Source organism: Manis javanica, chromosome 5 (genome assembly GCF_040802235.1).
Source record: "Manis javanica isolate MJ-LG chromosome 5, MJ_LKY, whole genome shotgun sequence".
Lineage (NCBI taxonomy): Eukaryota > Metazoa > Chordata > Mammalia > Pholidota > Manidae > Manis > Manis javanica.
The window spans coordinates 86,271,198-86,298,231 of NC_133160.1; the positions used below are offsets into that span (position 1 = coordinate 86,271,198).

General features: G+C 38.3%; 1 protein-coding gene and 1 long non-coding RNA gene across 2 annotated transcripts in view; one reads left to right on the forward strand and one right to left on the reverse strand.

Moving 5' to 3' along the window:
- Positions 1-27,034, reverse strand: part of ARHGEF38 (Rho guanine nucleotide exchange factor 38) — a 129,230-nt gene that overhangs the window by 99,430 nt on the left and 2,766 nt on the right. The window contains exon 2 of the mRNA XM_017666313.3: positions 431-618. Within this exon, the coding sequence (XP_017521802.3) occupies positions 431-618 (188 nt within the window). The remainder of the gene's footprint in view (positions 1-430; positions 619-27,034) is intronic.
- LOC140849582 (uncharacterized) overlaps positions 1,848-27,034 on the forward strand; it is a 38,566-nt gene continuing 13,379 nt past the window's right edge. The window contains exons 1-2 of the long non-coding RNA XR_012131633.1: positions 1,848-2,007; positions 13,984-14,077. This is a non-coding gene — a long non-coding RNA (uncharacterized lncRNA). The remainder of the gene's footprint in view (positions 2,008-13,983; positions 14,078-27,034) is intronic.

The following is a 27,034-nucleotide window of genomic DNA, read 5'->3' on the forward strand; positions in this document are numbered from 1 at the left end:
GAGCTCTCAGGAGGGAACCTACATTTTTTTTTTCCAACTGCATCCTTGATCATCTTTAATTCAAATTAAGTGCTTTGTCCCTAAACTGCTGAGAACCTGTTGCTCACATCTGTTACTCGTTCCATAGGAATCCAAGAAAGAATATATAGACATTTCAAAATGGCAAGCACTGTGAACATCCTTTTCCCAATATTTTCAAATGCAGCTTCCTTGGCCAAATGGAGAGACTCCAGGTGTCCTTCTTCTGACACAAGAAGCATGAATATGATAGTGCCTTCTGCCAAACCAAACCCAGGGGCTCAGGGAAGAAGGCCCATCCCTTCCCACTCACCGCAGTGATGCTCCACTGGTACACCTGGGGATCCCATTTCATGGTGCTGGTGATCCTGCTTAGGATGGGGGTGGGGAGAACCCTCAGAGTTGCATTTACCTGTTTATTTCTCAAGGGCTGAACCACTTCCCTAATGCACAGCTCTAGATCATTGAGATAGTCGTTTTCTGTCTGTATCAGCTCCTTGATGATTCTCAAACGCTTTGCCATCATTCTCTGCATCTGATGCTCCTCCTCCTGAGTTAAGGTCTCAGCTGCAGAACCCCTGGCCTGTGGAGTCATCTTTTCTGTTGAAGGAAAACATGTACATGTGAGGTATTGTCTAAGGTTTCTTGTTCCTTCATTACAAATGGTGCCACTGCAGGATTATTTTCAGCAAGGAAAAGGCTTAGAGAGTCTTTGCTGTGTGTTCATAGGAAGTGATGTATGGTGGTTCCCCCTAAGGTTGGAATCCTATAAAATTATGAATGAGAAGGGGTGTGAGAATGGATACTTCTAACAAATCATTAAAATGATACTTGACTGTCATGGCCAGTCTTTAAAATATTCCATTGCTATATTAGGGATATTTTATATTATTAGGCTATAAACTTAATATTTACTGTATTAGGCTGTAAACCTGTTCTTTATGCTGGAGGTTAAACATAGAAAAAACAGTTCATAACTTCTGAACACATTTGCTTTTAACGCAAGGGAAGATTTTTAATTACAGAGTAGAACACCTTCCAATTTTGTTTGTCCCCATTATTAAAAATAATTGCCTCTCAGTCTCAGTGGGTAATATGCATACTTCAATGAAATGGAAAACAATTGCACATGATTGGGATTTTTCTTTCAATTCATAATCAGAATCCATGAGGAATGAGGCAGTGGTGGATAAAATAAGTTTCAGCTAAGATTTTTCCTGGCTCATCTTCAGTACCATGCATATCTTGTTATTTCAAAAGTCTTGAATGCCAAATGGGAATTTTTAATTTAAAAAATCACAGTGCTGAGGAGATGCTGAGGTGAATGGGGAGCCTCATAAGAAGCCAATGTTGTATATGAAGTATAATGTAAAAAGCAGTTAAGTATCTTCAGGGATGAGATTCCCATGGCAATGTAAAATTTTGGAAGACACAAACTAGATCACAGTAGGTACATGAAATCAGAGCAGTGATAGCAGGGCAGTGTGAGTCTGTGTGTGTGCATAAATAAATTAGGTTTAAACTTAAAGTCATCACAAACTTAATTTTCATTTTCATCTCTATGGTTACAGAAGTAATTTTATTTCCTTGAAAGTTAATATGATTCTGGTAACTGATGTGTGAGACATTTTCAATGCTGACACCACTTCTTGAGAATAAAGAGTCTGTACAGGAAAAACGTGTACATGTTACAGTATATGGAAACACAAGTAAAGAGAGAATGTTTTTTGGTTGAGTCCAGAAATAAAGCTGAGACAACTGGATAAACATTATACTAGAGGAGTTAATGTTTCAACATAAAACACTGCTCTAAGAATGTGAAGAGACACTTCAAGAATAGTGAGCAGTTCTCTCTCTCTGGCATGCTAACTTCAGGAGTTCTGGTAGAGGCCGCATAATCAAACATCTGTGGAAAGATGCTCTGCAGATCAACCCAGCGTTGTTTCAGAAAGTGAGCTAAATTGGTCTATGGATGATCCTGACTTGCAGGTGAGTACACTTCTGGACCATTTTCCCAGTAATTATTCTTCCTTCATCAGGGAAGAAGGAATGTGACCATTTGACCAATGGCTTCTAAGAGCAAATGGTTTTACCAGGCGTGGGCCAAAGAAATAATCTACATAAGTTACCTAAGAAGAGAGAAGCTGTACAAGGAGAGAGAGTGAGGTGTTCTGCAGCCTTCACAGCTTGAGCAATGTTATGAGAGATTTTGGATGCTTGCTAATTTGTAATATTTTTACTAGAAGTAGAAAAGCCTGCTTCTCAGTATCCCAGATTTGATGGGAAAAGTTACAGTCAGGTGTCATTACTATGAATTGTTTTGGATATAAAAGAGAGGAAGGTTGGTCAACCGTGAGAGGCGCAGTGAGCAGCGAGCAGGCTGTGTACTCAGCCTGGCCTCTGTGAGGCTCCTTCTGGCTGCTCCTTCTACAAGGGCGGAAGTTGCAAGACAGAAGGCAGATGGGGAACGACAGGGGTGCTTTTCTCCTGGGATATATGAAATAGTGCACAGAAAGAAACCTCACAAGCAGAGAGCTGCAAACCAGTGTGGGTGGTATCCAATTATTATTTAATATTACCTTGAAAATAAGAGACAGACTGTTGAAAATGGTTGTGATCAATGTCTGCTCTTCCATGTTCATAACTTTTTGTGCTTTATAAAAACAATATATCAATTATCTTGGGGCCCTAGCAAGGAGAATGGAGTCTTTCCTGGACTTTGACAAAGAAATATCGGTAAAATTCATTCTTAGGGTCCTTTTACTCTATCAATAGCTCAGGACTCAATTACTTTATCAATTTAACTTATTCACAGATGTGCCAGTTGCTCCACTTTAAATGTACCTCAGATTTTATCAATTAAAAATTGCTTAGATTTTCTAATACTGCTTAACAGCTTGTTGAGAACCAAGTTAGGAGGGTCACAGTGGTGGAAATAAAATGTCAGTCAAGATATTCAATTTCAGAAAATTCTCCCTTCAAGTATAAAAACCTGCTCAGATAACTTGGCATTGAGCAACCCTATGAGACACCCTTGTTTGCTTTTTTGACTCAAGTTTATTGCAGGAACAAAGACTTGACTTGCATCATTTGTGGTCAGGTCTGTAAACATTTTCTATGTTTGCATTTCTATAACGAACTAACTCCAGCAATGCATTGTGGGTACAAGTTTTGTTTTTATAAGGTTCTTCTCTATCTTTAAAAGATTTATCTTTTAGTCATGCTATGTTTTTACATATGCAAAAGAGGAGCTAAGGGTTTAGGAAAGGAAAAATAGAGCTTTAGGAATGGATATTTTCCAGTAGTTAGCATAAACTGAGACTGTCAAAACCAAAGTGAAACTGAGACTAAGAGGACATTTGGATTGCCGTAACCAAAACATGTCCCTGTGTATGAGAACAGCACCATGTAACTGACCCCTCTTACCCATCCTCTGTTTTGTTACACCCTCAAGCTCCATCTTTCCATCAGTGATGGTGAAATTTCACCATTCTACCCACAGATTTCACTGGTAACTTATGTGGAAATTCCTGGTGAACAAAGTTTATCTAAAAGTGAGGGTGTGCTGTGGTGTGGGGAAGGATCATAAGACTTGAGATCAGCTCTGCCACTCTTAGCAGAGAACGTGGTGGATGAGCTTGTTACCCTCACAGAGCATCTGGAAAACAGGAATGAAAACCACCGCAGTGTTATCATGAAGACTGAGTTAAGTGAGCAGCAGGATGAGGAAGCTCCTTAGGATATTTAAAACAACATAAATGCTAATTATTTCCTTAGACATGGGAATGATAGGGTTCCCTGCTCTATACTCTGGAACTTTCCCACCACAGTTTTCCTGTTATTTTATAGTTATGAACATGTCAAGAAAAATGTATGACTGAAGTGGATGGACAGCTTTGTCCAGTTGGAAGAGGTAGAGGCAAAAAAATAGGGAGCTCTGCTCTGGCAGAGAAGTCAGAGGCAAGTTGGGGTTCAGAATCCTGAGCAGCCCTCCTGGATTGGGTATATGGGGGAGAACCCTGGCCTTGTAGAAAGATGAAAAAGTACCCAAAGTAGGGGTGCCGTTGGGGAGCACTGAAGACAATGTTCATCTAGCCAGGTTTTGCTTAGAGTTGGTCTACACTTTCCTGCTTTGTATTGTACCTACTGCTGCCACTGTTTGGGGGGAGATTTTAAGGAGATGGAATTGCTTTATTTTTTCAAATTATAAAATAATATATATTGCATTATAGGGGCTAAGTGCCTAGACTTTGGATCAGACTTCCTGGGTTCAAACTCCATCTCTAACATTTATTAGACCTGTAACCATGGACAAGTTATTTAACTCTCTACTCATCAACTTCCTCATCTGTAGATTAATAATAACATTAGTAAAACCTTTAAAGGTTTCATTGTATAATCTTTTAACCTTTATAAGTGATTTACTTTTACCTTATAACCTTTAAAAGCAAAACCTTATAAAGTGATTGTAAAGATAAAATGAGTCAATGTGTGTTAAACATGACAGTGCCTGGCATCATAGTAGATAATGTATAAATGTTTAGTATTATTATTAGCTATAATCCCTGTTTATTAGCTGTAATATAATTTCCACTGTATTATGGGCTATATTCCAGTTTAGCATATAACCTTCCCAAAATATTTCCAGGCACATACAAACATGCAAATAGCAGTTAATTTTATTATTTTTTTAAAGCAATAGGCTCATATAGATATATATTCTGCAACTTGCTTTTTCAGTTTTAACAGTATGGAGTAGGCAGCTTTTTTGGAAGTACATATACACATATATCTTTATTCTTTATAATAGCTGTGTAGTTGTCAGACACTGCTATTTGTCCAGTGTCTGTTCTCCCCTTTGTCTTTCATAAAATAAACCATGCTTACTTCTTAAATTCCTTTTCAACCTATAGCTCACTATGGCCAGTAAGATGGAAGCAGAGATCTCTGAGAGGGGCTTTCAGGAGTTTGTAAGAAGGAAGCCTTGGTTGGGATGCACCTTCTTCCATCTTCTGCTCCTCATGGTTCTTGCCTTCTTTTCCTACCTGGAATGTGGATGTGAGGCTTGGAGCTGCAGTGGCCTTGCTGGGACTATAAAGTGATAGTAATGGGGATTAAGATGCACACACAATGGATAGCAGTATGGAAAGATATAAAAAAGCCTCCCTTCTCCTAGACTTCTTACATGAGATATGTGAATTTCTGTGTGTTAAGCCACATTTTTCTGTTGCTCTTAGGAAAATGCATTCCTATCTGATGGGGATTTTGGTATGTGGAAATGCAAGGGTTGTAAGTAATGTAGCCTAAAATGTGAAAATGGTCTAGTAGGGGAGGAAGGCTATCTGGAGGACTTTGTAGTCTGGAGAATTGGTGGCTGTTACTATCCAGTAGCAAAGTGGGAAATCTATATTTCTGCATACTAAGGCATATAATTAGGGGAAATGATAGAAAAAAATCAAATTCTTGGTAAAGACAAATTATTTCTTGCCACTTTCAGCAAAATCATTTAAATGAGATGTGAATTCAGACCACAGTTAGCCAATCTACAAGGAGGGATGGAAGAAAACACTGAAAAATGATATTCTGCTGGAATCCCACAGTTAGATAGAAAATGCCAATTACTTCCATCCTCTAAGAGAAGGCCAAGAGACAGCGCTAGCAGGAAATAAGACAGACACCTCAAGCCTTCCTCTTCTGTGAAGAAATCTCTGCCATTCCAGAGAGGGGAAGCACAGGCACATTTGAGGATGCTGTCTGAAAGACTATGAGTGGCCGTTAAGCTAAGGATATTCTACTGATGCCAAATCCCACCCACATCCCTGAGTCTCAGCCATTTGTCTGACTCAGGGATTTCTGCTAATCTACCGTAATTCTGCTTGGAGAGACTTCTGCACTTTGGAAAATATCTCTGGACATTAGTGGTCTTGACTTACTTACTACTGATATGCTTTCTCCTGGTTTCTATCATTTAGATTCTTACCCACTATAGTAGGCAGAAAAAATGGCCTCCCAAGGATGTCCACATTCTAATCCTCAAAACCTGTGAATGCTACCTTACATGGCAAGGAGACTTGTTTAGATTGCCATTCTTAAGAGCGTTGAACCACTGCTTGCAGGATCCCTCCCACCTTTCAGTGTTCTTCACCTAATCTTCCCCAGCTACTAGTCCTAGATTGTCTATGCTACAACAGCCTGAGAAATAAACATCAGATTGTCAGTTGGATGTTTTCTTTCAATACAGACTTTTGCCTTTTTTCAGTGTTTGGTTTACAGTACAGGCCAGAAAAATCACACTTGGAAGTTAGGTGTCAGATTAAGCAGAAGTTTTCAATAAGATAAACTTTAAAAATAAACCAGATGGTCCTTGTGGTCTGGTGCATTATTGTCTTGAATTTTGTTTAATAGTTTCCAAAAGCAGACACACAGCACGTGCAGGGGGAGTTCCCACGTGGTGTGGCAGGGGCTCTGAGGGCGGCAGCAGGGGCAACAGTGAAGAGGAGAAACACCGACAGGAGGAAGGCAGGCCACCCAGGAGTATTTCACAAATCATGGAGAAGGGATCTCAACTTACCTGGTAGAGATTCAGAGACATTCAAAAACACTAGATGAAACTTTTAAAGAAATGTTTTATATGAATGAATGAGCCTTCAAAACTGTGTAAGAAATCCTCTGAGGGCTGGCGCAAATTTTAAGCACAGGCCAGGGAATGAAGGGAGGCCGAAACCACCAAATATCCTGGGGGTCCCTGTGGACGCTGGTGGACTAGGAGGAGGAGGAGGACTTTGTCTGCAATGAGGAGTCGAGATGTGGTGGCCATGGGATCTGGGCGAAGTCTCAAAACCTGAGTAGATAAGTAGCATAAAGCAGGAGCAGAAATGAAATGCATTCAGGAAACAGTGAACCTAGTACAAATAATGATCTAAAGAGAGAGATATTAGTAAAATGATCTGTCTCAGCCATGGCTCTGTGTGGTGGTATAACAAAAAGAGGGGGGTCCCTAATAATTCACGGTCACTGATTGGCTTTCATAGGGGTTTAGGGCCTGGACTCATTGATCATTTAACAAATGATTATTAAGGGCCTACTTTGCCCTTAAAGTGCAGAGGAGCTGGAGATACCTTAAACACCGTTAGCAGAAAAAACAATATCTTTCCTCACAGAATTTTTAAAAAACCAAGGAAAAATAATAACATTATTTAAAGTGATAAGAGGTATGGAGTAAAGTAAAGCAATGAAGGCCTCTAGGAAGTTCTCAAAAGCTGTGCAGTTTTAAATAAGGTAGCAGGGAAGGTCTCAAACCAAGCACAGGCTTGGAAGGTGAGAGAGTCATGTAGACCCAGGGTACATGGTTTTCAGCAAAGCAACCAGCCAGTGGAAAGCTTTAAGGTGAGAACTTGGCATGGCCTGTTCAAGGATCAGGAAGGAGGCCACTGTGGCTGAGGTGGGACGGACAGGGCGAGGCTGGAGGAGGGGAGATGAGCAGATTAGAGCAGTGCTTGGCATAGATTGTGGCACCTCATAACTATTTTAAGCATTTAAACATCTTTGTAGTGTTATAGAAAAGGTAAAGGCACTCACGAGTTTGGGATGTGTTTCAATTAAGAATGTACATTAAAATCACAAAGCGGTCATTAAAATAAAAGAAATAATATATATATTTTCAAAACCAGTAAAAGAAAAATATGTGATGAGGAAATTTTAAAAAGCAGTTTAATAGAAGAAAACAGAAAACAGAGAACAAATACAAGGTGGAGATGCAAATGTATGAGTGATCATAATAAATGACCAAATCACTGAATTGGGTTAAAAAGGAAAACAGCTATGTGCTGTTTTATAAGAGAGAGAACATAAGTACATAGAAAGTTTGAAAATAAAAAGCAAAAAACGTACTGAGCAAATACTAATGAAAAAAGAAGACGGTGAAACTATTGTTATATTAGACAAAATAAATTTAAAGGTAAAATAAAAAGGGTATTATATAATAAAATGTTCATCAGAAAAATATGAAAGTTTTAATTTTGTGTACTGAATAACATGCTTCCAAAACTGGTGATACAGAGAGTGAAAGAGTTGTAAGCAGAATTTGACAAATCATTCATAATAATGGCATTACACACAACTCAGTAATAGGCCAGTTAGCAGAGAAACATTTGTTCTCAGTAATTAGAGATTTCACATTCTTTTTAAGTATACATGTGATCTTTATGATAATATGCCATATTCTAGGCCATAAAACATCATAGAACCAGTACATAAGAACCATAACTATAGTACAGTTAAGTTAGAAATAAATAATAAGAATAAAACTTACAGGCTCATTTATTTTAGAATAAAAGAAAAACTAAATAACTAATGGACCATAGAAGCAATTGCAAAAGCAAAGAGAAGATATTTATTCTGAAAGATAACAAAATAGTACATGCCTGTGGAATATAGCTAAAGCATTGCTTATAGAAAATGTATGGCCTTAAGTTCATATATAAGAAAAGCAGCAAGACTGAAAAGTAATGATTTAAAATCTAACTACAGAAGTCTTTTTTTTAAAGAAAATACAATAAACCAAAAGAAAATAGAAGAAAAGAAATTGAGAACAAAATTTAATGAAATTGAATAGAACTTCAATTCAGGCTCAAATAATTCCCACAGATTGCCAGAAAATTAGACCACAAAAAAAATCCTAAAGCACACAAGGAAACAAGATACTATGAGTCAGACACAGGAAAAAAAAGTAGCACAATTATATCCACAAAGTTTAGGACACCAGAACACTAGAGATATTTTAAAAAGTGTGTTTCACTAAAGAAACAAAGAGTGGCTTGAAATTATAGGCAAGAAACAAAAGGCTATAAAATGGACCAAGTAGATTTTGAAAAAATAAAATACATCTTTGGAAAATAAAGGTCATAATAATTCAAAATTTTAAATTCATTGGAATAAAAAAAACCTCAATGAAAGGGGAAAATAGTAAATTATACGAAGCTGAATTAAGGAATTGAGCCAAAGAAATCATATCAAATGCAACAGAGAGAGGCAAAGAGATATAAAATATGCAACATAGGTTAGGGGATATTGATAATTGAATGAGAAAATCTAACAAATGCTTAATTAGAGTTCCACAGGGTGCAACACAGAATGTTAGGGATGGGCAATATTTGAAGTACCAGTTGCTGGGGACTTTTCAGAATTTTTGAAAGACACTAATCTTCAGAATCAGAAATTACAATGAAGTCCAAACAAAGTAGATAAAATTAGAAAACCACATCTAAACATATTATTTTGAAACTTCAACACAATAAGAATAAATAGAAGATCTTGAAAGCAAACAGTAAGAAAAGACAAATCACCTACAAAGGGATAATAATTAGACTCATGGCTGCCTTCGCAGCGCTGATGGAAGCCAGAAGATAGTAGATGAATACCCTCAGGGCTGAGAGAAAATAGCCATCTTAGCATTGTATGCCCAGCCAAACTTTCTCAAAAATGATGCTAAAAAAAACCCACATTTTAGAAAAACAAAAATCTCAGCTTACCCCAAAAGATCCTCATCAAAAGTAATTCTAAAGGATATACTTTACTCAGAGTTCAAATGATCCCAAACGGAAGATTGAAATGCAAAAAGGAACAGGATGGAAATGAAGAGGGGAGTAAATCACATGGAAGGTTAACCCAGAAAGGAAACATGAATAGGTGGAGAGAAATAAGTAAATGCAAAGCTATAATCAATGAAACTGACAAAATTTTCTAGTCTTTCTATCCTGAAATACTTAATTACTTTTCACCTAGGGAGTACACTTAAACATATTCTGAAGAAATTTCTAAATTCCAAGGATAAAGAGAGATTTTTTATTTTAGTTAGAAGCTTCCTGAAAGAAAAAATTGGGGTGAGACTAGGACATGATTTACATTTCTTATGTGTGACTGGATTCTAGAAGACATTGGAATAATGTGTAAAGAATTTTGAGAGGCAAATATTTTGATCTAGACCTCCTCGTTATTTGTATTTCAGGATAAAGACAGGAGAACTTGAAAAGTAGTCACCCTTGTAATCTCTCTGAAAAGTATTACCTTAGTAAGAATACCATTTATATGAAAAGAAGATCCAAACATCTCAGGAAAGCAGAAGACAAGATATATAAGAAACAGTTGTAGAGTCCCTCTCTCCTATATCCTGATGAAAATCTTCAACAATTAACAGGATCCTGCTTGAAAGTTTAGAAGAATCAGTACTTTGAGGCTTAAGTGCTCTCTGGAGAAACCAGGAAGGGACAATATTCACTATTGTGCCTAGAGAAAAAAACAAGGACTTGCAGGAGAGCAAAGATCTGAGACTAACAGATCCCTGCTTTCTCCAGGAGGGTCTCATGTAACCCAAGGGAGGGAGATGAAGGTGACTAATTAGAGCTGGTGTTTTATTGAGGCAGAACTAATGCAAGAGATTAAAAAGAACTTCAGTAAGTATGAATGTAGTGAGAATGTGAAACAGATGCAAATAGAACAGGCCTTCTGGGTACATTAAAAATTTTCCCCCAAAATTTAACATTTATGATGGTAATAGAAATAAAAATAGGAAAAAGTTTCAATGTCAGAACCAAGTCATGTTTTAAAATTCAAAATGGTTTTAATTTGGGTTTGGAGTGCAAGGCAATTTAAAGAAAATGGACCTTTTATTCTTTAAAAAAAAAAGACCTTATGGGGTTTCAAAAATCACATAGAAAGGAGAGCTTATAAAAATGAGGAATTGAAGTACAAATAGAGTAAACAGCATAACTGAATACATCTTTGTTGGAAACACTGTACTGGTGACAGAATGACCTTCATAGTTAATTATATACCCTTGCATCCCATAGGCCATCAGGCTGTATGTCATGAGCAGCGCAAATGACTGATGCGCTTTAGCTTGCCTTCCTTCTATCATGCACCACATGCATGCTGCATCAAATTTCCTGGCAAAAGTGTTATTTCAAGGTCATGTGTATAATGTTCTCTTGGTGTCACAATAATATTATTTCTCCTCTGACAGTATTGTTGGAATAATAGCTACCTTGATTAATACTCACCTGCCAATTCAAATAGGAACATATGTTGTGGATAAGAACAGTCATGCGTACCCTCTTGTTCTTATAAAATATAAAGACTAAAGAGACTTCTGGTGGAATTCAACATAAAACATCAAAAATATTACTAAAAAAGCAGGAGCTGCCCATAAGACTGTCATTCTTATTTAAATAATAGTGTTTTCCTCTTATAGGAAAATTTGGTCTTTTTTCCCTGTTTTTTTTCTTTGGGCAGATATATTTTGTGGTAAAATGTACATAACACTGTGTTAACTATTTTTAAGTGTATGGCTCGGTAGCATTAAGCACATTCACACTGCTGTGCAACCCTCACCACCATCCATCTCCAGAACTTTTTTATCTTCCTGAACTGAAACTGCACACCCAGTAAACAATAACTCCCTATTTCCTCCTTCCCCAACCCCCAGCAACTGCCATTCTGCTTTCTGTGTCTATGAATTTGGCTACCCTGGATACCTCATATAAGTGGAATCATAGAATATTTGTCCTTGTGTATATGAGTTATTTCACTTAGCAGAATGTCTTCAGATTTTATCTGTGTTATAGTACTTTAGAATTGCCTGCCATTTTAATGATGAATAATGTTCTGTTGCATGTACATACCATGTTTTCTTTATAGAAGAATATATTCTTAAAAATTGCTTTTGATACTAAAGCATTATACACTGTTAGTGCAACTGATCACAATATATTGACAGCCTATAATAAGAGAAGCCATTATCAAGTACCTATTAGATACCCATCTTTAAAAATATACATTATCTATAGTCTTCCTCAGAGCTCTAAAAATGGGCTATTACTCTAATTTTGAAGAAAAGAAAACCAAATACAGTGAACATAACTAAATAAAATGTATCTGGTGATGCACAGAGTTATGTGGAAGTGCTGGGATTCAGACCAGAGGTACTTAGTTCTGGAGCCTGGGCACTGCGCCTGCACCACCTGATGGTCTCTGCTGTGACCAGGGTATACTGCATTATAAGCAGTGGACTTGTGCTAGACAGGCAGACACACAGTTGGGCTCTGACTCTGCCACCTACTAGCTATGTGACCTTGGCCAACTCCTTTGGCTTCATTACATCGCTTCATCTGTAGAAGAAGATTAGGAATCGTAATGATGGTAATCATAATAAGGCCTAGCAGTTTTGTGTGCTCCCTTTGTGCTGTGTACTAAGCTTGTCTTGTTATTAGCTCTTCCATACTTATAAAACACTGTATGGTATATTTCTTATTCCCTTTTATTTACAAGCAGAAGCTGAAACACACAGAGGTTATGGCCCAAGGTCACACCACAGTAAGCAGAGCCAAACCTGAGCCAGTCTGGCTCTGAAACCTGCATTTTAACCACTTCTCACTGCTAAGAGGTTGTGAGAATTTAGATAAAGCATGAAAATTGCTCTACTCAGTGTGTGGTACACAGAAACCGCTCAAAAAATGTCAGTCATTATTTTTAGGGCCACGATTTACTTGCCTTATTTCTTTATCTCATTCTGATGCTACATCTGCTTTTCCTTTTTTTGCCTTGGAAATGTTCCCCAGGTGGGAGGAGAGATTGAGAAGCCCTTGGGAACTTGCTCTCCTTGGCTCTGGACATGCTGTAGGAAACAGCAAAGACTTGTGCAAAGTCAGCTCAGTACTGGACCTAACATGCAGTCTTACTACTCAGGCTGAATTCATAGGAAGTGAGGTTATAGCCTTTGCATGCTGTTTGGCGTAATATACACCTCTGAATTTTAAAAAGTCTGATTCTCTCCCATTTACACTGAAGGTAAATCACCCATGCAAATAAGTTGCTGAGAAATTTGCTGAAAATGCTGTGTTTCTCAAGAAAGTTGAAAGGTCAAGAAAACTAAAATAGCATATATGTCCTGCTAAAGTACACAGGTCATTATTAATTTTAAAAGTCTAGGTCCTTATTCATTTGGATTAAAGCCCCTACCTAATGTTATTTATCAATAACTACCAATAAATAATTATGGAATTTTATTTCCCTAATTATAGTGAAATCTGACTTATCTCTTAACAAAGAAGAGTTTGGGCTATTCTCAGACACCAAGCTTAAGGTTGTGCTTAATGCTGTGCTTAACAACGCTCCCCTCATACCCCTCCCAGGCTCCCACGACCAGCCTAGGCAGGCACACATGCACCATGTAACAATTACTGAACAACCTGCTGTGTTGCTTAACTGTGGTGAACACAAGAAAAATAAAATGCAAGAACCAGCCCTAAACTAATCCATAATTTCATCACAACCACAGAGACAGTCGCAATTAAATAAGGATTAAAAAAATCAGAATTTGAAGGTATTAACAATTTTATGAATTTCCTAGTTTTTAGAGTTAAAGAAACCTTGCATCTGATTTAATGCCAATTTTTAAAAGTATGCACTGAGTTTGAGCTGGTACTATGCTTTATGTTGAGTATATATTAGTGAATAGAATAACAGTTCTTTCTGTCAAGAAATGTACAATCTAGAAATAAAGATAGGTTATTAAAGTCTAAGGATAAGTCAATACTAAAACATACCAACCAATGTCTCTGCACTTACCACTTAATGATTAATTTTATTTGTTCCAAGAATTCGTTGTGTTCAACAGCAAACCTGATTATGTCAGTTGCACTCCTTATTTCAGTTACATTAATTAAACTTACATAAATTGATGAAGTAAGAGAGTAAAAGAGTGTGTGTGTTTCTACAAAAACTGCTTTTATGCTTTGAAATAATTTGATAAAGTCAAGTTGCCAAAATAGTGCTGCCGAATTAGGAGTTGAATGAGGCAGTTGTAAAAAATTGAAGAGAAAGTTATTCTAGAAAGACTCTGCAAACAAATCATTTTGTGATTTAAAAATCAGTCAATATTGAAAAGCTGGCCCTCAAATATATTTACAGTAAACTGACTCCACGGAGCACCGCAGAGCCGGAGGTCAGGCCCGCGGAGAAGTGGTGCGTGAGAGGAATCTGCCTGGGGGGAGCGCTAGACAAGGTGAGTGTCCTGAACGGAAGGAATAGCACGTCCAAGGGTGTGGCAGGAGAAAAAGACTGGAAAAGCTTGATGCCACTGAAGTCCGAACGTTAGAGCATGCGGCAAGGGGAGGAGTCTAGGGAAATTATCAGAGACAGACCTTGAAAGCCGCATTAAAGAATCTGGAATTTTTAAGAACAAAGGAAAGCCGATGAGTAATTTTTAAACAGGTGACTGACTCTATCAGGTGCTCTTCAAGCGATCCCGTGGGCCTCAGTAGAACCAGATTTGGGGAAAGAGGGTGGAGAGCAAACCTGAAGGCAGGGAGACAGGCAAGGAGACGTGGCCCTGAACAGACGAGTCGTGAAGGGAGGGATGGGGGCAGTTAAGCTCAGTCTAGTTGCCAAGAGGTTATAGAGCTGAATAGATCAAGAGGAATCTAAGAGATGAAAATAGCATGACCTGGTGAGCCACTGATGTGGAGGGTAGCAGAGAAGGGCAGTCACAGATGGCTTGTAGATTTCTGACGGTCAACTGGGTAATGATGTCATTTAAAGAGACGGAACAATGGGGGATAATGAGATAAAGTGATAAAGTCTACCCAGTTTTATCTTACTTTATAAAAAAAGGAAGCTTCTAAGGAGGGTAAGCCTCCTACTTTAAGTAATGGAGTCAGAAATTAAGATCGGATCTTTGACCATCCCCTACTCCATACCCCATTTGTCTAGTCCCTTTTCCACCCACATAGCATAAACACCACCCATAATTCTGTCTAGGGTTTTATTGCTTTATGTTGAATATGGTAGGTAGGTAGATCACTACCAAGCCACCATATATGATATGAATTGTTCTTTCATTCTTTTCTGTGCCGTATTTCCTTTCTGCCTTCATAAACCCAGAAAAACCTTGGCTTAGCATTGCGTTGAACCTGACTGACTTAAGTTTCACATAGTAAAATCTTTTATCATTTTCAATGGAAATCTGACCCACAGAAAGATGAATGGAACAGGCCTTTTGTGAAATAGGTTGAAAATAATTGCACGTCAGACAGGTCTTGGAGAGGAGCCAGTGAAGTAATATGTGAAAATGTGAAGGAGCAGACCTGTCACTGTTCTGAAACTGAAAGCTCAACATTGGGGCAGGGAAATATCTTATGCTCATTTGAAGGGCATGTAATTTATTTCCTCTGACTGCTAATTGCTACAGAAAGTGAAGAAGTGGATTTCAAAAAGAAATTCAACGATGCTTACCTGGCATGAAAAATACTACGTGGCATTGGTAGGAATTTACGGGCTCCTGCAACAAGCAGCATAGTGCAGCCAAAACAGTTAGGAGCTAAATAAATGGGTACTTTCTGGAAATGTATTTAAAGTCTTGAGCAGGAGGACATGAGTGAAAGGGGACAAATTTTAAGCCCTGACTAGAAAAGGAGCTTTACTTGGTATAGTCCTCACTGTATTCAGTTTTTCTGCTGCAATGGTTCTATCGTTGAGAATGCAAAATTTTGACTGGGTGAGAGATAATGATTTTACCCATTCGTTCATTCATTCAACAAGTATTTATTGAGAGTGCTTATTGTGCCAAGCATTCTTCTAAATCAGTGGTCCTCAACCAGCAATTTTGTCCCTCTACCCTGTCCCCACCTGGGATATTTGGCAATGTCTGTGGTCATTTTTGGTTGCCACAGTTGGGGGGCAGGGTGCTGCTAGCGTCTAGTGGGCAGAGGTGAAGGACACTAATATCCTTCAATGCACAGGACAGCACTCCACAACACAGAATTATGTAGCCCAAAATGTCAATAATGCCAGTGTCAAGAAATCCTGTTCTACAGGCTGTCAATACAGCACTAACAGAAAAACCTCAGCTCTTAATGAAACTTACATTTTAGTGATGAAAGAGAAATAATATGTCAGCTAATCAATATATATAACATGTCAGACAGAGATAGGCATTATGAAAGATGGCGGCTGGTGGGTCATGGTGGCTGTTGTGTAGATGTAAGTCACAGAAGGCCTCACTAACAAGGTTATTGTTGAGTCATGGTATGGCAGTGGGGACCGATCCCACCTTTGTTTTCTTTAAAAAATATATGTATCAGTGTGCCAATGTGCATGAATTTAGGATAAAGATAAATTTAAGGTTATTTGTGGGCAAATTATCTGAGTGTGACTGCTTACCCCCCTGACCCCTTTTTTATCGCCAATATCTTTACACTGGCTCAGATCCACCTGTACACCACACTCTATTTTTTAGATGTTTTACACCAATGAGACACGGGGTCACCTTTCCTCACAACCAATGGAAACAGACTCTTTTCATTCAGCTTAATTAAGTATTTCAGGCTGCAAGTTCCAAACACCATACACAAAATACACACAGAGCCATGCACCTGTGTGTGTGTTTATAGAATACTGAGTCTACGATACTGTGTGCAGCATTATGTGCACATGGTATACAGAGTGAGTATATGAACAGGCTTACATTACACATGATGTAATCAGATGCCATGAAGGGTCATGAAGTTTGAACACAAATATAAACACGGCGAAGGGTATCTCAAAAATCAGATCAAATTGTGTTTTGAGTGTTTAGTTTGGTTATTTTTGTTGTTGTGACTTTGTACATACTTGTATGTTGATATAGTGAAAAAGATACAAGACTTGAACTTTTCTAATATGCTTATGCCAATTCAAAATCTTATTTTATTAATGATTCATTGAAAAAAATTTTAACTAGTTATATGTTGATTATCCTGTATGTATGAAAAATCAAATACACTTAAAAAATTTCACTTGCAACAGCAATATAGTGAAGCTTTGATTTTTTCAGGGAAGTATGGGCTTTGTTTTCTAAGAATTTATTCATTAAAAGAAATCTAAGTTCAGATTTTAATTTACTATTTCACTTCTACACAGAAATGCTCAGAATAGAGTCAAAAAGCACCCTATGAAATTAAAATTGCACTAATTTAAAAATATTCAGTTAAGTTTTGAATATTTCAAAAATAATAGCACCACTCTAATATAATGACAATCCCAAATGTCTGACTGGTGTGGCATTAATGAGCAAGTCAGACTCTGGAGAGGATTTTCACGTATGTTATTTGTATTTTTAGATGTGTAGATTTAGCTAACAAAGAAAAGGAGAAAATCACTAATTAGAATCTTTCATTAGTTCACAGCAAAATAATTGAATTTCTTTACCCATATCAGGTTGCAAAAATGTGAGATTATATTTCAGTGAATAACCTACAGGTGCTCCATCAGGAAGCTTGCTAATTAATGAGGGCAGAATTACATAGGGTGATCCAACGAAACACAATATAGAGAACTGTGAGATATAATAAAAGTTGATGAGTAATTCCTTCATCTGAGTTAGACCCATCCCCAGGACCTGTGACACTGAAGTCTTTGAACAAGTGGTCAAGACCTGGCTTCAGAGGAACCCTCCGTGGGGAAGGGCCTCCTTTTCTCATTCAGGATGCTCACTGCACAGCTATCATGCCACCCATTTATTGTTTATCCATTCATTCATTTACTCAATTACTTACTTGACAAACATGATTATTGAGTGCAGACCAGCCTTTTCATAGGTCCTGAAGATACAAATGTTCCTGTCCTCAAGAAGTTCAATCAAAGGAAAGAGACATTGGCATGTGAATAATGAATCTGAGACATGTGTAGTGGATATGATAGCACAAATATATTTGGGGTGTAATAACTCAGAAGCAAAGACTTGAAAAGAGGAATAGGAGTTTCTAAAGCAACCAGGGCAAGGGAGAGCACTCCAGGCTGAGGAAACAGGGCATATCCAGGCATGCCAGTCCACCGTACAACTGTCCCTCAGGCCAGAGATGAGAATGGAAAGATGGAAGCAGGCTGTAAGTTAGGCCTTGTATCGTTTTAATGTTGTAACCTGAGGTCTCTAAACTGCATTTTTTTATTGTGGTAAAATATACATAATGTAAAAGTTACCAATGTTAACAATTTTCAAGTATACGGTTCAGCTGCACTAAGTTCATTCACATGGCTGTGCAGCCATCACTACCATCCATCTCCAGAACTTTCTCATCTTCCCACACTGGAATTCGGTACCCATTAAACACTAACTCCACATTCTCCCTTTCCAAAGCCTCTAGCAGCCACTGTTCCATTTTCTGTCTCTGAATTTGGCTATGCTGGGTACCTCATGTAAGTGGAATCATACAATATTTGTCCTTTTGTGTCTTATTTCACTTAACATAATGTCTTGAAGTTTCATCCATGTTGTAGCATGTGTCAGAATTTCATCCCAAACTTTTTTGGTCATGTGTTAAACTGTTTTCAGCAGGTACCTCTGATACATGTATGAAATTTATGTATCATGTACTTTCCAGAGAATACTAAAAAATACATATTTTTTTCAAAGGATAAGATGAAAAAATTAACTTATTTTTCCCTTTCATAATGAATCGTCCTTAAAAAATCCCTGGGCTGTCTGCACCTCTCTTTGGATACCACTGCCACAGAGCCTGGAAAAGCACTGAGGGTATTAAACAGAGGAGCAATGCACTTTGACACTCCCACCCTGTTTTGCATCGTACATCCTCATCCTGCTGTTCCACATGCTCTGTTGTTAGCAACGAGGAGTAGTTTTCAAAGACTAAATAATTCAAATAATCAGATTTGTGTTTTTAGGGTGGAATATTCTAGTGAATCTATGAGGTATACACCTACTCATTGCAATTGTGTATCTTTCTGACTTCCATCCACATAAAACATTTTGTGAAAAAGCATAAAATAACACAGCTACTAGAAAACACTTGTTGGTCACCATTTACTTCAAGATTTTTGATGAAAGTACTGGTACATCTTAAGGGTCTCTTGATGTTTTCAAGTATAGTTCAAAATTTTATCAAAATGAGCTGCTTCCTTAAAAATATACCATAAAACAGGTACTACTACTGAAAACTAACGTTGGGTCAATGGAGACTGTGTGGTGTTTGAAAAAGCATGGACCTTGGAGCCAAGTAGACCTTGTTAAAACTCTGTCTTCACACTGACTAGCTGTGTGACCACTGGGCAAATGCCTACACCTCTCTCAACCTTAGTTTTGTCATCTGTAAATCTATGACAATCACATTTTTGTTTGTTTATTTTTTGTTTTTCTTTGGATCTTGTCAGGATCTACTATTGTCAAAACCTTGTCAGGACAATAACTGCTTTGCAAAGTTTAAGAGGATAGATGAAATAATGTACCTGTATGCATAGTCCACAGGCTCCAGTGGTGTTTCTACTATCTTTCTTATTTATGAATCCCTGAACAGGAAAACCAGTTTTAAGTTTTATTACTTTGTTCCATGTACTTAGACATGTTTAATCCCTCAGTCTGGAATGCCCTCTACCCTTCCTCACTGCAAAATTCAAGTTGGATTTTAAGATTCCAACTTCAGTGTTTCCACTTTTGACATCTTAGAGGTACAGCTAAGCTCTTTGTCATCACAGTTCCTGTACTGCATCATTATGTCTCTAATATAACAGTAACCATGTAATATGTGGTAGATACTCTGACGAGCTGACCAGTTGTCCTTGAGGAATAAAGGACGTTTTGCCCCAGCTGCTAGGAGTGCCACCAGGAGAGAGACCCTGTTCAGGAATTGTCCAGATAGGACACTTTTCAAGTCATTCCCCTTCCCAGGGTGGCCCTCTACAACAACTTGAAGGGTGATGTAAAGGCTCAGGTCCTTCACACCACTGGGCACAATTCTGAAGGATCATCTCATCCACAGAAATGGCCTTTAGGGTTGGCTATAGCTTCCACTGTAGTCAGATCACAATGCAAGCATTCTCACTTTTTCAGTCCTGTGCCTTTTCCTCCTCTTCTCCAAGAGGTGGTCACAAGAACATTCCCTAGTAAACCTCCTGCACCTCAGATTCTGCAACCCAGGAGCCTAACCTGTAGCCATATCTCAAGCACTTATTACATTGCTGCAATTACTGGTTTGCTGCCTGTCCCACTCAATGGGCAGTTTTCTTTCTGATTATTTTTATATCTTCAAGATCTAGTCCAAACCTGGCACATATGAACACGTAGCAAATACTTGTTAAGTAAATGTATTAAAAGGGAGGTCTCATTTTCTTTGGCCAAGAGCTTATTTCTGTTTTCTTATTTAATTAAAGTATTTATTTATATTCTCTCTCTTTGCAGGAAAATAATTCAGAGCCGTTGATCCCAGAGTTGAATGCAATTAAGTAATGGGGAAATAGGAATGACAGAATTGTAAAGGCAAATATACAAATGATAAGGACCAATATAGCTGTAACTAGTCTTGGAGTATTTTTAATCATTGAGTGCATAGTCACTGAGCTGAGCAGCTACCATATATAGTTACTGCTTAAGTGTTAAATTAAGACTAAATGTCTATCCATAAGGAGAATGATATTGAAATGGAAGAGAGAGGCAACAAATTGGAATAGCACAGTTTCAGAGAGCAATAGGAGGCACTAAGACCCCTGAAGGGAGTCAAAACATGACACCTGACAGTACGCCACTTGAGCATATTGATTACTTTGAGCTGAAAGTGATTGAGAAATAGCAGATGCAGGAAGGGCCCTCTGCCCTTCAAGGTGTCCAGTTTCTGTGAGAAAGATGCCCTTATCAGGAAGAGGAGAACATCCCTGTCACTGGGGATGGGGAGCTGATATCAAGATGAATCCCTGCAAGAAGAGTCCCTACAAACACACCTCACTAAAATCACCTTTATCTGCTGTGAGTTTCCTGCTTATATTTCCTGTTCACTTTCCTGCAGTTTAACATCCCTAGGCCAAACCCCTCTTCCTTTGTCTTGTCACATCTCCACAACTTATGACTCTGTTAAAATGGTATATAAGTCCCTGGATCTAACTGCTTCTTTGGAATTTTCATTTCTTTCTATAAAGCCTCCCATGCCATATAAAAGTATCAACATCAAATAAAGTGTATATGTTTTTTCCCTGTTTATCTGTCTTATAGTTCAGCCCACAGGTGCCAGCCACAGAAGCTAAGAGGATGAAGGAAAAGTCTTTCCTCCCCTAAACTCTTCAAGTAGGATAGTCAGAGGAGTGTCCCAGAAGGTGAGCAGAGACCTTAGTGATGAGAATCCATTCTTGCTGAGATTTGGGGGAAGAAACTTTTAGGCAGGGAAAACAGCTAACATAAAGCCAGACATTGGGTACAAATTGACTCTAAGCTCCAGGCAGCTGAATATAGTAAATTGACTTTTTTTTTTTTTCTGGGAGTGGGGACTTGTTATAATTCTTAAGAGGAGCCAAAGTCTTTCCTTGAATGAAACTGGATGATGCTGAGAGAGGTAAACAATGTCTTCATCAGCTATTTCACAGCAAAGGCAGAAGCAGAAATCTGTGACAGTTTTCTGTACTAACATTGGGACCCTAACATTAAGAAGCATTCAGGAGAGACAATTTCTGTAAGGGTCTACAATGATGCTTAATACTTCAATGAGTAGCTAGATGATATGACCTTTGTTTTCTTTTTTGAGTAGAACTGGATGTCAGACTGTCAAGATTACATTCTCTATAAAGGGCTTCAGTGCAGGTATGCTAGAGTATTTATTTATTCTCTGATTCATTAATCAAGAAAGACATTGTTCAGAGCAACATGGGATAAAGGCTTTTAATCATAACACTCTATTTTCCTGCTGCTTTTAAGGTAAGACTCACAATTTAGGCTGACTTCATAGAAGTCTATTGAAACATACCTATCTTGATAAAGACCTGCTTGCTTCCAGAATAATTCCATTCTTTTCATTTGCAACATGAGTACATCACCATCACCACCATCACTACCACTGTTGCTATAAAATAGGGTTTTCTGCTCTTTGTTTTGAGTTTTATTGAGATAGCAATATATAAATGACAACAGGCATAAGATTTAAGGCTTAGTGTCAAGGTATTCAAGGAAGTGGGAAACAGAGATTACGGAAACTATTGCTATAGGGCAGGTTTGCTTAACCAAACTTGTGAATTTGTTTCCTAACAATTAAACAGAAAGAGCATTTATTTAACAGCAACTCTCCAGCAGGGGGAATGTCAGAATCCAAAGAATAAATGTATATTCCAAAGTGAAAGATTTAGCAGGTCAAAATTTATCATAGTAGCAGGGGAATGTCATCCGTTATAGAGCATGTCCTGCAACCCTCAAGTTGATTTCTTATTACTAATAAACCATACAGATAGAATACCTACTAAGTTAACGAAGTAGATGCATTCTGTTTTGCAAATAGTTAAAGCACCTGAGTTCAAATCCAAGTTCTACCACCTGAAGGAGTTCAGGACATGCCACCTCAAAATATGCTACTTTGGCTTATTGATTATTTTGAGCTGATGGCACTTGAGAAACAGAATATGTAGAGAGATGTTCCCTGTACCCCTTTTATCTGCCTAAAGACAGGCACTCCAAAATGAACTCAGTTGTCAAAAATCCCCTCCCTGGGGGGTTTTATCAGCCAAGGAACACTGACTGTTAACTCACCACAGGAGAGAGGACTGAAAGTCAGCACCGCAACCAGACAGACTTTGTCACAGGCTATCATATGTCCCATCTGTTCTTCTAAGGGCCCATTTATCTTTACTAAATTTATTTACTTTCCCCTAAATGGCCTATATTCCCCTTCTTTCCCCTAATAAAATGGTTTATAAGTTCCAAATCACACCATTTTTGGGTTTTCACTTATTTTCCTGTGATGCCCCCAGGCACGTGCTTAAAAATTCATACATTTGTATACCTTTTCTCCTACTAATCAATCTGCCTGTTGTCAGTTTATTTCATAGACCCACCTCTCGAATCTCAGAGAGTAAAGGAAAAGTCTTTTCTCCCTATACACTGATTTTTCCAATTATGAAACCAGAACTGAAAAGGTGTTGGGATTAAAGAACAGTATGGGAAGGCCCCTGGGCTCGCACAGCTGACAGTGGATGTCAGTCACTCAGTCTCCCCTTTCCCATTCCTCTCTCTTTCCACAACCTTGTGCAGAAAAAGGTCATCTCTTGAACACAGGTTAACAGCTAAAAACCACTCATAACAGTCTCCCATGAGTGTACAGACAGAGGCCAACATAGCGTGTCTATGTATTTGAAAGTCTGCATATAAATCAAGCTGGCAAACTGTTAAATAAAATATGTTATATCCTTCTATCTTGATAAATATACCTTCATAACAGTCTGGAAGTCTAAGTTCAAATTTAGATTTCCTAGGTGCCTCACAGTTTCATTCCCAAATCTGGCAGGAAGCCTTAGGGGACCCTTACCCCTCACAAGGGGCCTGGTCAATGTGGTGGGAACACCCCAGCATAATTAAGCCCCAGACTGATCTCCATAATTAACTGCCCTTGGGCTGTAGGGTGTGCACACCAGGAACCACAGTCTGCCATGAGAAAAAGGAAGGGGCAGTGGTCCACCGGGCCTTTCTCGGAGCTAGTAGTGGGGCCTGTTAAACAGAAAATGCCATGGTCCCAGGTACCCTGTACTTGGTCTAGAAATGAGGGTTGGGGTCCCAGGTAGTCAGCAACCTTGGTGCCAAGGCCTCCTCACCTGCTTGGTGGTGAGAGGGCCGCAGAGCAGTGCTCTAAGGCATAACCTGAAGCCACATCATGTCTGCTTCTGAGGGTGGCATTGCGTACAAGTTTAGCCATTCTTGCAATAATTTCACCTTCACCAGGAAATGAACACCCACAAAAATACTCAAGTTAATACAAATATGTCATCAAGAAAAAGTAATTCCATAAAAAGAGGTGTTTTCCTTTCCTGTATCACCAGAAGCAAAGAAGCAAAGATGAATGTAACGTGAATGCTTCTCTCACCCATCTTTTTCCCAAATTCTGTTGCACCTTAAACAACACGAGGGTTAGAGGTGCTGAGCCCTGCACAGTCCAAAATCTGACTATAACTTGTGACTCCCCAAAAACTTAACTATTAATAGCCTACTGTTGACCCATAGCCTTACTGATATCATAAACAGTAGATTAATACATGTCTATGTATTATATACTGAATTTTTACCAAAGTAAGCTAGAGGAAACAAAGTGTGTTTTAAGGTTGTCACAAATCTCCAGTGACTTCTCCAATCATTTATTGAAAAAATTCCACATATAAGTGGACCTGTGCAGTTCAAGCCTGTGTTGTTAAGGGTCAACTCTGTATCAATATTTGAAGGCACATTTCTATTTGTGCTTAGTACATCTGAGTTCTCTCCCTTCCTCCTTCTTTCCCTCTCCCTTGATTTCTCATCTAATGTTCTGTTAAACCCATAATTTTTGTAGACCAAAAAAAAAACTACAATTAGAGGCTGGATTTGCAACCCTTACGGTTTTCTCTAGAGTCACATCAGTCAAACAGGAGAAATAAATTTTCCTATCACAACAGGGTCTTAGTGAGATAGCTCAAACTTCTGTGACTTCTGCAACTCACAATATATTTGATTCAGAGGGATCTTCTAAAAACTGCAAAATGTCTTTACTGAAAAAAAAGAAAAGTAAAATATCATGCTTCCTTTTGGTTCCTATGCACGTGATCAGACATAAATTACTTGGATTTGAAAGCACCTTGACCTTTATAAAGATTTACCCTTCAAACTAGGACACCCACCTTATTTGTGTTGGTGTTACACTACTGACTCAAGAAATTCCCATTTTACTAAAGGGTGTGTGGAGGCAGGTAAAGGGGAAGAAGTTATTGAATACTCAAGGATCAGGCAGAACCAGGAAGGGCTTGTAGAACCAGTACAGGAGCATGCACAGAGAAAGGGCCTCCTTCCTTTAAGCCTTGAACAAAAATCACCAAATTTCCAGTGGTAACAACTCCTTCTGCTCACTTAAAAATTGGTCTGTATTCTTAATAATCTTTGCAGATTAAATTTCCCATAATTTTACCATATCTAATTTATGTAACCCTTAGTCCTCATACTGCAAAACAGGTTTTTCCATATTAAGTTCATGTGGTAGAGTGGTTCCTTATTATCAACATAATAAGAAAACTTTAGGCTTACATAAACACAGCCAATCAATCATTTCTTAATAAGGATGATAGGAAAAGCTTTGCACATAAAGAAAATACCACAGACCTATTATGAATTGGGGAAGTGGTAACTTGTGTTATTAGCAAAGGGAACATTTTAGCCATCTACTCTCTTTCACCTGATATTTGATAAGCAAAAATATGCATTGGCCAAAAAATTAACCAGAGGTTTAATGTGGTCATAGAGGATATAAGTAACTGGCCCACTACCTTAGTCAGTTTGGTTTGCTACCATAGACTGGTAGCTTAAACAACAAACATTTATTTCTCACAGTTCTGGAAGCTGAAAAATCTAAGACAGTGCTGGCAGACCTGAGGCTACCTTTCTAGTTGGCGGATGGCCTGTTTCTCAGATCCACACAGGACAGAGAGCAGAGAGAAAGGGAGCAAGATCTCTCCTGTCTCTTCTTTTATGGGTATTAATCCCATTTATAGGGGCTCCACCCTCATGACCTAATTAATTCCCAAAGGCTCCACCTCCTAATGCCATCACATTGGGAATTAGGCTTCAATATACAAATTTGGGATGGGGCATAAATGGTCACCCCGTAGCACCCTCACTGAGAGGGAACCTATAGTGTCAGTAATATTGATCAAGGAGGGTGTTCAGAAAAGGCTGCTAAGTGTTATTCAATAAACTTTTTATAGAAAGTTTTAATCATTATAGAAATATGTCTCAAGAATACACACACAACTGTATCTACATACAATAAGTAGATAATCTCATACACACACGTGCCTATTTAAATAAGGTACATTTCAAACATAGAGTTCACTCATACAGTCATATGCAAAACCATTTCCCAAAGAAAAGAGTTTTAACAACACAGCCATTAAATTTCCTCTGCTTCACCCTCTCTGTGGCTCCCAGGGCAATGGCAATGAGGAGCTGAACTAGCTCAGAAGCTAAAATGATGTAGCTCTTGTTATGAATGGAAGAAGAGGAATGAGCTCATTATGGTCTGATGTACTCTGAAAGGTACAGCTAGGAATAACATAGACTTCTATTCTGTATGTTTTTATCTCAAGTACATTTATTTCTTTTACTGAAGATACATCTTATTAAGGAAGAGGTGTATTCCTGCATATGAAGACACAAGGGCTCCCATTTACACTTTGCTGACTCTTCTCACACAAATTCCCTGCCCAGACCAGATCATTCAAGTTATTCATTCTGCGTGAAGGTTACTGAGTGCTTGTGCGTGGTGGGCACAAATCCAAGGGCAGAGATGGAAGAATTAACAGGACAGAGGGTCTCTTTCATGGAGTGGGGTTATGAGAGAGGAGAACATGGGAGTCAATAATAGGCAATAAGCAAGGAAACAGATGACATAGTTTTAGACAAAGTACAATGAAGAAGTTAGAATGCCTTTGTCTCCTCATTCTACACCATCTCCCTTGTGCACTTAACTCTTAATGACGTTTTCTAACCTCCACCCAGCTCCGATTAGACCATTTCCTCTCTTTGTAGACCTGCTTATCCTACCTTGGCTTCTCTCACACCACTTTCCTTGCACTTGTTTACCTGTCTTATCTTTCCCAATGAGATTGCAAAGCCTCTTTGGAGTAAAGGTCAGATATTTTTTCCTGATGGTTCTGTAGTTGTAATTCCTGGCACAGTCTGTTTTTATTCACCATAGAAATATCTGATAAGTGCCAATTAACAGAACTAATGTGTTGAAGGAATAAAGGAGCCACTAACAGTAGACCCGCATTGGCTGTTACTGCACAACTTAAGGCTTAGTAGGAATGACTATGTTGATGTGATCACAGTTTTCTACAAAGATTTAATGACATTTTCATGAGCACCATGTTCTATTCTTTAATGTAGTAGCTGTCATGCAGTGTACCATTTTTTAAAAAACCACAACTTAGGATTCATACAACTAAAGTAATGTCAGCCAGAAATCAAGCAGATAGTGTAGTAGAA